Source organism: Bufo gargarizans, chromosome 6, assembly GCF_014858855.1.
Source record: "Bufo gargarizans isolate SCDJY-AF-19 chromosome 6, ASM1485885v1, whole genome shotgun sequence".
In the NCBI taxonomy this organism is placed as follows: Eukaryota; Metazoa; Chordata; class Amphibia; order Anura; family Bufonidae; genus Bufo; species Bufo gargarizans.
In genome coordinates, this window is record NC_058085.1 from 245,804,925 (window position 1) to 245,818,183 (window position 13,259).

At 48.9% G+C, this 13,259-nt stretch overlaps 1 protein-coding gene across 3 annotated transcripts in view; it reads right to left on the reverse strand.

The window, feature by feature from the left end:
- Positions 1-572: 572 nt before the first annotated feature.
- The window catches only part of LOC122940575 (gastrula zinc finger protein XlCGF26.1-like), a 29,969-nt gene continuing 17,282 nt past the window's right edge, over positions 573-13,259 (reverse strand). For 2 of the 3 annotated variants that reach the window (XM_044297195.1, XM_044297194.1), the window contains 2 exons: positions 5,058-5,172; positions 573-2,982 (listed from right to left, as the gene is read on the reverse strand). In XM_044297195.1, the coding sequence (XP_044153130.1) occupies positions 1,613-2,982; positions 5,058-5,172 (1,485 nt within the window). In that variant the 3' untranslated portion in view covers positions 573-1,612. The remainder of the gene's footprint in view (positions 2,983-5,057; positions 5,173-13,259) is intronic. The other variant, XM_044297196.1, reaches the window with a different exon arrangement.

Sequence of the window (13,259 nt, forward strand, 5' to 3'; positions counted from 1 at the left end):
ATGGTGTAATCTTAGACCGGCGGTCTAGACCTGCAGCAGATTTATCGCAGGGGCTCAGGCTGAATGATAAATCTGGTGCGGGGATAAATTTTCTGACTCTATACCATTAGTTGGCTTACTTTCAGACAGACTGTTACCCCAGAACTGTGGCGAAATTTTGGCGCAAAATGGCATATCTTAGGCCCCGTCCTCTTGCCATGCATGTTGGAAAAAGTGTAGAAACCATAGAAGCGCCAAATTGGACAACTTTTTTTTATATATATTTTTGGTAAAGACACATTAGAAAATCTGGGCAATTGTCTTAGTGGAAAAAAATAAAAATAAAAAAAGCACTAAAGTAATCTCTCTTCCCCGTTTCACACGAGCAGATGTCGTGCGTGTCATCCGCTGTAGGAAAGAGTGCCAAACCCTGCACAGGACAGCAGAGGCATGGAGCATTAACATGATTGATAATGCTCCGTGCCTCTCTGTGATCTCTTTACTACAACATCACAGTAAGATAAAGTTGTCACCGTGAATTTGTAGTAAAAAGGTCACAGAGAGGCACAGAGCATATCAATCATGTTAATGCTGCGTGTCTCTGCTGTCTTGTGCGGGGCCTGGCACTCTTTAACACAGCGGATGACACACACGGAATCCGCTCGTATGAAACAGCCGTAAGGGGTTGTCCAACCTTGCAGCTGACAATCACAGGGGTCCTCCCCTGTTCCTATAGAACATAAAACCAAACTCACTCCATGGTCTTGCCACTGCTCTGTTACTGGCCATTTCCAGTCCCTGCTGGACCAGTAATTGGCTTTGTACTGTGACCACTGCGACTAGATGGCTTGAACGGCTGTGATGTCACATTCACTCTGCTGTAACCGCTGAGGCCTGTGACTGGCTGCAGAAGTCACAGGACCCAACCACCTCCTGGTCCTGCAGGAACAGAAAGCAGTTGGCAGGACCACAGAAAAATCTGTGAGGGTTTCTTTATGTTCAGGGGGAGAGCGAGCCCCCTAGGGGTTGTGAGCGCCAAGGCCAGAAACCGCTTTAACATGTTAAATACACAGCTGCAGAAAATGTTAAATTAACCTGTGTATTTAACATGTTACATTAGCTACATCTGTGTATGTATGTATGTATGTATATATATATATATATATATATATATATATATATACACACACACAAAAATATATCGTTTTCTATTAGTTTACAGTTTATATATTTGAATATCATACATACAAAAAAAAAAAAAAAAAGCATGACGCTAGATGGGTGAACTGCATGGACACCACAATTGTAACTAATCTAATCCTGTTTGGATTAATGAGAAATATAACAGTTTTATCTATGTTATAGAGAAACTGTTCAACTGAAATCTTAGAAATGGTGATGCTATACTCAACACTCCACACCCAAAACAGTCATTTGTAGGTGCACGAGGAAGGCTAAGGCAAGTTGTACCATCTTGTTGGCCTTATTAATATAGTGAAGGAGAATGGGATATCAGTAGTTAAATGGCTTATAAAACCTTGAAGCTCCATCCCACCCCCACTCATTTGATCTCAGCGACTCTGTGCTGGTAAAAACTGAACATTTGGACGATTCTTAAAATACAAACAAAGAATCAATTGTCTTGATCATTTTGATCCTCTGGCAAATCATTATCCATGGTCTGAACATTACATAAACCTTCTTCCTTAACGGAATCATCTGCTGGTAAACCATAGCCAATGTCTGGATAATACATTTCACTTTCTGAGTATGAAAATGATTCTGGTCCCGCGTGAGTCACCTGATGTTTAACAAGAGAAGATTTCTGGGTAAAACATCTCCCACATTGTGAACATGAAAATGGCTTCTCCCCTGTGTGAATTTTCAGATGTTCAGCAAGAGAAGATTTCTGGGTAAAACATTTCCCGCAGTCATTACATGTATATGGTTTCTCTCCCGTGTGAACTCTGTGATGAACAACAAGATCGGATTTCTGAGCAAAACATTTCCCACAATTTAAACACGGGAACGGCCTCTCCCCTGTGTGAGTTTTCTGGTGATCAGCCAGAACTGATTTTCGAGTAAAACATTTCCCACATTCTGAGCATGAAAATGGCTTCTCGCCGGTGTGACATTTTTGATGCCCAACAAGAGATGATTTCTGGGTAAAACACTTCCCACAAATCAGACATGAAAATGGTCTCTCTCCTGTGTGAGTCCTTTGATGTTTAAGAAGATCTGATTTCTGAGTGAAACATTTGCCGCATTCCATACATGGATTTTCTCCTGTGTGAAGTCGTTGATGTTGAACGAGGCCGGATTTACGGGTGAAACATTTCCCACAATCGAAACATGAAAATGGCTTCTCCCCTGTGTGAGTTTTCTGATGGTCAGCGAGATTGGATTTCTGAGTGAAACACTTGCCACACTGTGCACATGTATATGGTCTCTCTCCAGTATGTGTTTTTTGATGTTCAAAAAGAACAGATTTCCAAGTGAAACATTTCCCACACTCTGAACATGAAAATGGCTTCTCTCCCGAGTGACCTCTCTGATGTTCAACAAGAATCGATTTCTGTGTAAAACATTTCCCACACTCTGAACATGAAAATGGCCTTTCGTCTGTATGAATTCTCTGATGTTTAATGAGACCTGATTTCTGGGTAAAACCTTTCCCACACTGCGAACATGAATATGGTCTCTTATCTAAATGAATTAGCCGATGTTTAATTAGACTTGACTTACTTTTAAAATATTTCCCGCATTGGGAACATGGAAACAATTTGTCCCCTTTTGGATCTGCATTTTTTTTAGCTTTGTGAGATCGATCAGATGAAGTTCCTTCATAAGTGCAGGGATCAGGTAACAGATTGCTGCTGTGAGTGGCAGAGGATACATTTGGGTTGGTCAAGCAGTCTTTTGAATTGTTCTGTGAGGTAGTTTTGACTTCTGTTTTAGAATCTGGTGAAAGGTTTCCTTCCGAATTCTTAGTGAATTCATCTGCTGGAAATAAAAGAATTTTAATATTCCTGCTTTTTCCATACAACCATACATCATTTTTTAAAATTATTCTAATATGAAGATTTGTTTACACATGTATAACGGCATTGTACAAACTATTGTGCCCAAAAACATTCTGCTTGTAAGAACAAATCATGGCTGCCGGAAGTATGATGCAGCCCTCTTGACAGAGCTACATGACTTACAGGATTTAAAGGAGTTTTCTGAGACTTTTATACTCTGGATAGGTCATCAGTTTCTCAACTATTTGAGAATGCACCAGCACTCGCAGTAGAAACGAGCCCTTCTCGCAGCTTTCCCTAGACCATGTGATGTCACGTTCATCAGTCACCAGGCCTTGGCACAGCTCAGCCCCATTGAAGTGAAAGGGGCTGAGCTGTGATACCAAGAACAGCCACTATACAATGTACAGCTCTGTGCTTGGCGAGAAGAGAAGGCTGTGACGCTACTGCACGCACAGATGCCTTCTCAAACAGCTGATCAGTGGGGGTCCTGGGTGTCAGACTCCCACCAATCAGATACTGATGACCTATCCAGAGGATACGTCATCAGTATAAAAGTTTCCAAAAACTCCTTTAAAGTGGTTATGCAATTTCTAAAACTTATCCCCTACTGACAGGATAGGAGAGACCATCTTGATATGTGGGGGTCTGACTGTTGGGGCCACCACCGATTGGGAGAACAAGGGTCTCGTTCCTCGATGCTAATTGAGCGGGAGGTTCTGCTCTTTCACTCTCCTTACTCCTAAACTGACACACTCTGAGGTGGAGACCGACAGCTCACTCTTCCTCCCACCTCCCCTCTCCATAGACTTCTATGGGCAACGTGTAATCTAATTCTTTAGTGAGCAGAAAGCTGTCTCAGCGAATGTTAGTTTCAGAGAGGGAAGAAAAACAGCCATTATATTGACACAGCCAGAGAGAAGATGAGCTGTTCTTGTGAGATTTAGGAGAACAGGCTATGTACGCGAGTATAGTAGATTTGGTAATCTCACCAGAACAGATCACCTTCACCCTGCGATTGGATAGCATCACAGCCAGGGAGAAGCAGACGCCATCGAGGAAACAATATGTCTGCTCCTTCCTGTACCAATACTCTGAATTAGCATATCAGGTGCCAAAAAGAGTGGGGGGGGGCACAGTGGCAATAGATGAGTATTTTTTAAAAGAAAAAAAGCCTTTGCACCATTTTGTAAGCATACCCGTTTGTAATACATAATCCCATGAAAGGTCACCTAAATTGCTGCAAAAGGTTAGTGGCCTTGTAATAGGAGAATACTTGTAAGAAGTAGACTGTGATAATCTATATACAAATCTCCAGGTCAGCTTTCTGTAGACTGGACTGGTCATTTAGTGTTTTTATTCACAACACCCAAATTTACCTCTCTAATTCTGATACTCTCTCGTGTTCCTGATCGACCATATGCTGCATACTCCTCATTTCTTGAAGCCTATAGGGCGACCATGTAATAAATGGTCAAGCTGAGTGCACATGAGCAGAAAATGTTTGTTTTGTTATAAGGACAAGGATTGTCCCAGTTACCCTGCTTAAAGTGTACTGGCTGTGGTGTACGGATTCTGCATGTGCTGCAGTGAACAGCGCTCGAGATAGGCCCGAACTTCAGGGGCCTGTTTTGATAGGAAAAAATAAAAATCAATCAATATAGTATATTACAACATCTATTTGTGACAGTTTTAAAGAAACTTTTGTGTGAACACCCCAAATTTTCCAAGTTCAGCTCTTGGGTGTGTAATTTAGAATGTTTTATTACATGCAAATGAGCCTCTAGGAGCAACTGGGCGTTGCTGTTACACTTAGAGGCTCAGCTCTCTCTGCCACATCACCTGCTCTTTAATTGACAAGGCCAGGCAGCGAAAACATCCAGCCAGGCCCTGTGAAAGAGCAGAGGGTGCAGCAGTTGCAGAGAGAGCAGAGCCACTAGGTGTAACAGCCACTCCCCTTTTGCTTCTAAAGGCTCATTGGCATATATTAAATCATTTTTCTCTGTAATGCGGGCACATATGAACATAGGACCAACACAGATGCCCATTACTTACGTGCACTGATTTCTACAGGTATTTCTTCCTCCTTACATTGCACATCACCCACGGGATACATGTCTTCATCATCATCATCCATAACTTCTACTTTAATATCAATAAGATCTTCAGCCTGATTCAACATCGGATTAGATAAAGTTCTAATCAGACATGCAACCGAAACAGAAAGCTTTAACCCAAAAAGGTCTATACTTATGAGCCAGACTGAGCAGTCATGTTGCTCTTCTGATGCCTATGTATAGCCCTTATTTCTGAACTCCTGACAGCTCAAACATTCATTAAGGGTCCATTCACACTTTCGTGTGTGTTTTGCAGATCCACGGATACGCAAAACACGGACACCAGCAATGTGCGTTCCGCATTTTACAGACTGCACATTGCCGGCACTAATAGAATAAGCCTATTCTTGTCCGCAATTGTGGACAAGAATAGGACATGTTCTATTTTTGGGGGGGGGGGGGAACGGAAATGCGTGTCTGCATTTCCGGAGCCGGGCCGCACATCGTGTGGCCCCATAGAAATGAATGGGTCCGCAATTCTGTTCCGCAAAATGCGGAATGAAATTGCGGACGTGTGAATGGGACCTTAAGCTAAATTATTATTAAACTGCTAAAAATATGGCTTATACGACTGAGCTGCCAGGAGATCAGAAATAAGGGCTATACACAACCTTCACAAGACAAACATGACGGCTCGGTGTGAAACTGAAACTGAGATTCTCTACAGCTGGACTGAAATTTAACCCTGGAGCACAAAAACTCTTGACATTTTTTTTAAAATAAAAAAAAACAATTGAGAAAATTATTTTTAGCCCAAAAGGAGTAATATGCAGTCACAAATAAAAATTGCCAGTGGGTGCTTATAGTCTTTAACCCCTTCTACCCCAGGTCAGTTTTCCCCTTCCTGCCCGAGCCATTATTGACATGGCAAATCTGACATGTGTCACTTTATGTTGTAATAACTTTGGAACGCTTTTACTTATCCAAGGAATTCTGAGGATGTTTTCTTGTGACACACTGTACTTCATGACAGTAGTATATTTGAGTCGATAAACAGTATTTCTCGCCCATTTTCCTTGGGGGACACAGACCTTGGGTATAGCTCAGCTCCCTAGGAGGCGTGACACTAAGTAAAACTGTTAAGCCCCTCCTCCATCAGCTATACCCTCAGCCTGGAGATAGAGGCTACCAGTTTTAGCTTAGTGTCCAAGGAGGCAAGACACTCCCTGCTACTGCAGGGCTGTTTTCTCCTTGTTATTTTTACTTTTCCTTCTAATTTTGTTATTTTATTTTTTCCTAGAGATACCAGAGACGCATTAGACCTCTCTGCTCTCCCGGGGTTGAGCTGCGCCAGTGCCAACTTATCTGCACTGCTGCCTCCCCCACAGAAGCAATAGGAGGATCTGGGCAGCAATGGCTCCCCTACATCCCGCCAGCTAGGGGGTCGCCCGCACGCCAAGCCCCTCTTCCAGCTTCCTGCCACTGCGGTGCCAGTGGCTGAAGGGGCGACCCTGCTGGAAAGGACTGAGGGTGAAGACGTCGGACGGTGAGATGGCTATTCCAGCCCATACCCCGTCCCTATCTGCAGCATCTACCCCTCTGGGTAAGGGGGGCACCAGTGGTCGCTCATTCTGAGCGCTCATCTGCAGGACAATGCAGCACAGCAGCATCCTCAGCACCCCCACGCCGTTCCCCCCCACGCTGCTATCTTTCTCCCCCCCCCCCCTCATTCGGGGCTGACTCAATTTTTCTCTTCTCTCTCTCCCCCTTCCCGCCGCCGCCCGCTCCGAGAACGGGGGGCGGGGCTTAGCGTTCCCGGCAGGGGCGGGGCTTACGAGAACAGGGGGCGTGGCTTACGCGCGCGCGTCATTTTGGGGGCGGAGCTACGTTCTCCTTCACAGGAGACATTTCAAGCGCTGGAGGGGGCGGAGCTTGTTCCCCGCGCTTTCTGCTGAGGTTTCCCGCGCTTCCTCACTCCTGACAGGAAGCTGGGACACGGTGGGGGACTCTAACCTCCTGTGTACATCGCTCGGCTTCTGTGGGCGCTCTCTGCTGCTCACTGCTTCTCTGCTGCTGCTGATCTGGGCCATCTCCTGACGTTCTTCTGAGGCACTGGTAGGACAGTTAACCCTCTCCTAACCCTCCTGGTCATAGCTGCTATAACCCTTTGTGGTCTCTATATTAGAGTACAACCACACTTCAGCATGTCAGATCCCACGGGTGCCCCCAAACCCTGGTACCATGCCTGTACCGCCTGTAAGGAACTTTTTCCGCGTGGGCAATCTGAGCCGCATTGCCTTGCATGTCAGGCCCCGGTGCAGGGCCCGCTTCCCGCTGCGCCCCCCGGTGCCTCTGAACCCCCTGACTGGGCTAGGTCTCTGTCTCAGGCGGTGGAAAGCCTTACACACGTAGTGGGCCGTCTCGTGGATAGACCGCCTCTCCCGCAGGCTGCCACAATCCCTGTCGCACCCGCTGGGACTACCCCAGAGTATGTGGGATTACCTACATACTCAGAAACGTTCAAGGGTTGAGCACACATCTTCTCCAGATGCTTCGCTCTCTCCGCCATGCGTGCGAGCTCAGTCAAGTCTATCCTCTCAAAGGGATACGCTTTCTGAGGGAGAACTGGCGGATTCGGACGTGGACATGGACTCAGAGCTTCCGTCCAAATTGGCGTCCGCGGTGGGGCATCTTGTCACTAGCATCCGTGATACCTTTCAGCTACACGATGACCCCCCCAGCTCTGAACAGGCCGGCGTGTCCTTTCTCCGCCCCAAACAGGCCTCCAAGGTTTTTCCCATACACGCAGATTTTTCTTCTGTGGTATCCAAGGCTTGGACCCGGCCTAACGTCCGCTTTATTACACCCAAAAAGCTGGACATTTGTTATCCCTTTCCAGCGGATTCTGTGACCACGTGGACATCCCCGCCTAAGGTTGATCCTCCCGTGGCTCGCCTGTCCAAAAGCACTACTATTCCTGTACAGGACGGATCTTCCCTCCAGTCTGTTGAGGACCGTCGTACGGAATCCCTCTCCAAGGCCATATTTACTGCCTCTGGTTCGGCCCTTAGACCGGTCTTTGCCTCCGCCTGGGTTGGCAAAGCGGTCTCTGAATGGGGTTTGCAACTGGAACGGGAGTTAGGGTCGGACGTCCCTGTTCAGGACCTCCGTTCCTTAGCCCAACTAATTGTTCAGGCCGGAAAATTCGTCTGTGAGGCCTCCCTTGATGCGGGTGCCCTCATTGCCCGTTCCTCTGCCCTGGCAGTTTCTGTCAGGAGGGAACTCTGGCTGAAGGTTTGGGCGGCGGACGCCGCTTCCAAACGCTCTTTGGCCGGCCTACCATTCACGGGTTCCCGCCTGTTCGGAACCCGTCTGGACGAACTTATATCAGAGGCCACGGGTGGGAAGAGTACTCACCTCCCCCAGTCCAGGCCAATGGGCGCCCCCCGTGGTCGCGCTGGTTCGTCCCGTTTTCGGTCCTTTCGCAAGCCCACCGGGTCTAGACCCGCGGCCAGTTCTTCTTCCTCTGGCCCAGCCCAGGATAGACGCAAGAAGCCGTTTTTTCGGACGCAACCTACCTGGCGCAAGTCCCAGCCTGCACGGGCTCCCACAGGCCAGCAGCCCTCTGCCTGAAGGTGCTCCCCCACCCACCCGGGTGGGGGGCCGCCTTCTCCTATTCAGGAACGTATGACGGGCCCACATCTCAGACGCATGGGCGCTCGAGATTGTATCTTGCGGATACAAAATCGAATTTGCGTCCATTCCGCCAGACCGTTTCTTCCGATCCCGTCCTCCGCGAGATCCCGTACGAGTGGCCGCCTTCTTCGCGGCCATTCACTCTCTAATGGACAAGGGTGTCGTCGCCCCCGTGCCTCCGACGGAAAGGTTCAGGGGGTTCTACTCGAACCTCTTTGTGGTTCCCAAGAAGGAAGGCTCAGTGCGTCCGATCTTGGACCTAAAACGCCTGAACCGTTTTCTCCGACTGCAGAGATTCCGGATGGAGTCTCTCAGGTCCGCAGTGGCCTCCCTGGAAAGAGGGGATTTCATGGCCTCAATCGACATTCAGGATGCATACCTCCACGTTCCGGTTGCTCCATGTCATCACCGCTTCCTGCGCTTCGCGGTGGGGGATGATCACTTCCAATTCGTCGCCCTTCCCTTTGGTCTGGCGACGGCTCCTCGAGTGTTCACCAAGGTCCTGGCCCCTGTCTTGGCCCTTCTACGTTCAAGAAGTGTTTTTCTTCTCCCATACTTGGACGACATCCTGGTCAAGGCACCCTCCTTCTCTCAGACATCCGGCAGTGTGGAACTCACTCTGGAGACCCTGACGAGGTTCGGTTGGATTATCAACCACCCCAAATCTTCCCTTACCCCCTCCAGACGGCTGATCTTCCTGGGGATGCTCCTGGATACAGAGTTGGCGGAGGTCCGCCTTCCGTCGGACAAGCGTCTGGCCCTTCGCGGGTCGGTTCGCAGTCTCCTCCGTCATCACCGCCCTTCCCTCAGATCCAGCATGCGGTTGTTGGGAAAGATGGTTGCCTGTTTCGAAGCGGTGCCGTTCGCACAATTCCGATCCCGCACCTTTCAGAGGGCAATTCTGTCGGCCTGGGACAAATCACCGAGGAGTCTGGACAGGACCTTTCTTCTGCCTCCCCTGGCTCGGGCTTCCCTCGGCTGGTGGTTGCATATCCCTCTAAGGGGGAAGTCCTTCCTTCCACTGAACTGGCTGGTGATTACCACCGATGCCAGCTTACGGGGGTGGGGGGGGGGTTTTCCCTCCCCGGTCCGTCCAGGGCGTTTGGTCTCTATCGGAGTCCAGACTTCCAATCAATATTCTGGAACTGAGGGCGATTCTTCTGTCCCTCAGACACTGGACCCATCTGCTGAGGGGCCACCCTGTTCGGATCCAATCGGACAATGCCACGGCTGTGGCATACATAAACCATCAGGGAGGCACTCGCAGCGCTGCAGCGATGCAAGAGGTGACCCTCATTCTCCTCTGGGCGGAGACGCACGTGCCGGCCTTATCTGCGATTTACATCCCGGGGGTGGACAACTGGGCGGCGGATTTCCTCAGCCGGTCCACCATCGACCCGGGAGAATGGTCCCTGCACCCAGAGGTGTTCGAAGCCCTTTGTCTTCGCTGGGGTCGCCCCGACGTGGACCTCATGGCCTCCAAATTCAACCACAAGGTCCCCCTATACCTGGCCAGGGCACGGGACCCGAAGGCATACGGCGCCGACGCGCTCGTCCTTCCGTGGCGCGAATTCTCCCTTCTGTACGTCTTTCCTCCTTTTCCCCTCCTGCCACGGGTTCTTCGGAGGATCGCGGCAGAGGGCGTCCCCGCGATTCTAATCGCCCCGGATTGGCCCCGCCGGTCTTGGTACGCCGACCTAATGTTGCTGTTGGCAGACGCACCGTGGCCACTGCCCTCCAGGGAAGACCTTCTCTCTCAGGGACCGATCTTCCACGAGCATTTAGGCTCGCTACGTTTGACGGCGTGGCTATTGAGACCGCCGTCTTAACGCGACGGGGTTTTTCTCCGCGGACGTAGTCCGCACCATGATCCGTGCTCGTAAGCCCGTATCCTCTAGGATCTACTATCGGGTTTGGAGGTCCTATCTGGGGTTCTGTGAGTCCCGGAGCATCCCACCTCTCCGGTTTTCTCTTCCCACAATCCTGTCCTTCCTCCAGTCGGGTCTGGACCTGGGGCTGTGCCTCAGTTCTCTGAAGGGTCAGACTTCGGCGCTGTCTATTCTTCTCCAGCGTCCCCTGGCCCCTCTAGGGCCAATTAAGACCTTCTTACAAGGGGTGGCTCACTCTGTTCCGCCGTACCGCCCTCCAGTTCCTTCCTGGGACCTGAATGTGGTGCTCTCGGCGCTCCAATCAGCCCCCTTCGAGCCTTTACGGGAGGTCTCCCTTCGCCTTCTGTCCTGCAAGGTCATCTTTCTTGTGGCCATCACGTCTCTCCGACGGGTGTCGGAGTTAGCGGCTCTTTCTTGCTCCGAACCTTTCCTGATCTTCCACCAGGATAAGGTTGTGCTTCGGCCTGTCCCGACTTCCTGCCAAAGGTGGTCTCCGCCTTTCACATCAATGAGGACATCGTCCTTCCGTCGCTCTGTCCCTCTCCTTCCCACCCCAGAGAACGGGAACTGCACCGTCTGGATGTGGTCAGGGCGTTGAGGATTTACTTGGAGGTCACCGGGTCCTTTCGGCGCACGGACTCCCTGTTTGTGGTTCCGGAGGGTTCGCGCAAAGGGTTGGCGGTCTCCAAGGTGGCTATTGCCCGTTTCATTAAACTGGCGGTGTCTGAGGCTTATCGAGCCAAGGGCAGACCTCCGCCTTTCGGCGTCACTGCTCATTCCACCAGAGCAGTCGGAGCTTCCTGGGCGCAGAGGCATCGGGCCTCGGCTGAACAGTTGTGCAAAGCAGCCACTTGGTCCTCTCTGCACACTTTCACAAAGTTCTATAGGGTGCATACGCATGCATCAGCGGATGCTGCTTTGGGCCGCCTGGTTTTGCAGGCAGCGGTTTCCTGATGCTCTGGTGGTGTTCCTCCTTGGGTTTGTGGTCCCTCCCTTCTTGGACTGCTCTTGAATGTCCCAAGGTCTGTGTCCCCCAAGGAAAATGGGCGAGAAAAGGAGATTTTTGTATAACTTACCAGTTAAATCTCTTTCTCGCTCTTCCTTGGGGGACACAGCACCCACCTTCTGTGTTTGGTTACAGGGTTATGGTCTGGCGCCCCGTTGGGTTGCTGGCTGGTTGTTTCCGTTATTGGTTGTTATCCTTTCACTACTTGGACACGCAACTGGTAGCCTCTATCTCCAGGCTGAGGGTATAGCTGATGGAGGAGGGGCTTAACAGTTTTACTTAGTGTCACGCCTCCTAGGGAGCTGAGCTATACCCAAGGTCTGTGTCCCCCCAAGGAAGAGCGAGAAAGAGATTTAACTGGTAAGTTATACAAAAATCTCCTTTTCACCTTTATAACAAAAAAAAATCCCAAATTTACCAAACTTGAGACATTTGCAACATTTGCAACAATTTTAATCGTTATTACTCAACATCCCCCATCTCTACTTTACATTTAGATAATTTTGTAAATGTCATTTTATTTTTAGGACATTAGAAGGCTTAGAACGTTAGAAGCAATTCTTAAAATGTTTAAGAAAATTTCCAAAAACCCACTTTTTAAAGGGCTTCTGTCACTACACTAAACTTTATTTTTTTTGGTCTCCTTAAAATCCTGATGCTGCGATTTCTCAATATATATGGCTATTACTCTGTTTGGTTCAGTAGTTCTATTAAAAAAATGGACTTTTATATTATGCAAATTACCTCTCTAGCAGCAGGTAGGGCGGCTACCTGCTGCTAGCAGCCGCATCCTCTATTCATAATGACGCCCCCTCCTGTTGATCGACAGGGCCAGCGGACGCGCTCATCCTCTGACTGGCCCTGTCTGCGTTTTAAATCTCATGCCGGTCTTCAGTTGGCGCAGGCACACTCAGAGGAGGACGCTCGCTCAGCCGCTCCATCCTCAGTGCGCCTGCGCCGGGTGTACATGTGACGTCATCGGCGCAGGCGCACTGAGGATGGAGCGGCCTCCACTCAGTGCGCCTGCGCCAACTGAAGACCGGCGCGAGATTTTAAACGCAGACAGGGCCAGTCAGAGGACGAGTGTGTCCGCTGGCCCTGTCAATCAACATGAGGAGGGGGCGTCATTATGAATGGAGGATGCGGCTGCTAGCAGCAGGTAGCCGCCCTACCTGCTGCTAGAGAGGTAATTTGCATAATATAAAAGTCTGTTTTTTTATAGAACTAAAACAGAGTAATAGCCATATATATTGAGAAATCGCAGCATAAGTATTTTAACCACCTCACCCCCCCTAGCTTAAACACCCTTAATGACCAGACCACTTTTTACAATTCTGCACTACACTACTTTCACCGTTTATTGCTCGGTCATGCAGCTTACCACCCAAATGAATTTTACCTCCTTTTCTTCTCACTAATAGAGCTTTCATTTGGTGGTATTTCATTGCTGCTGACATTTTTAGTTATTAATCGAAATTTAACGAAATTTTTGCAAAAAAAAAATATATGAAATTTTTCACTTTCAGTTGTAATTTTTTTTAAAAAAAAACGAACATCTATATATAAAATTTTTCTCTAAATTTATTGTTCTACATGTCTTTGATAAAAA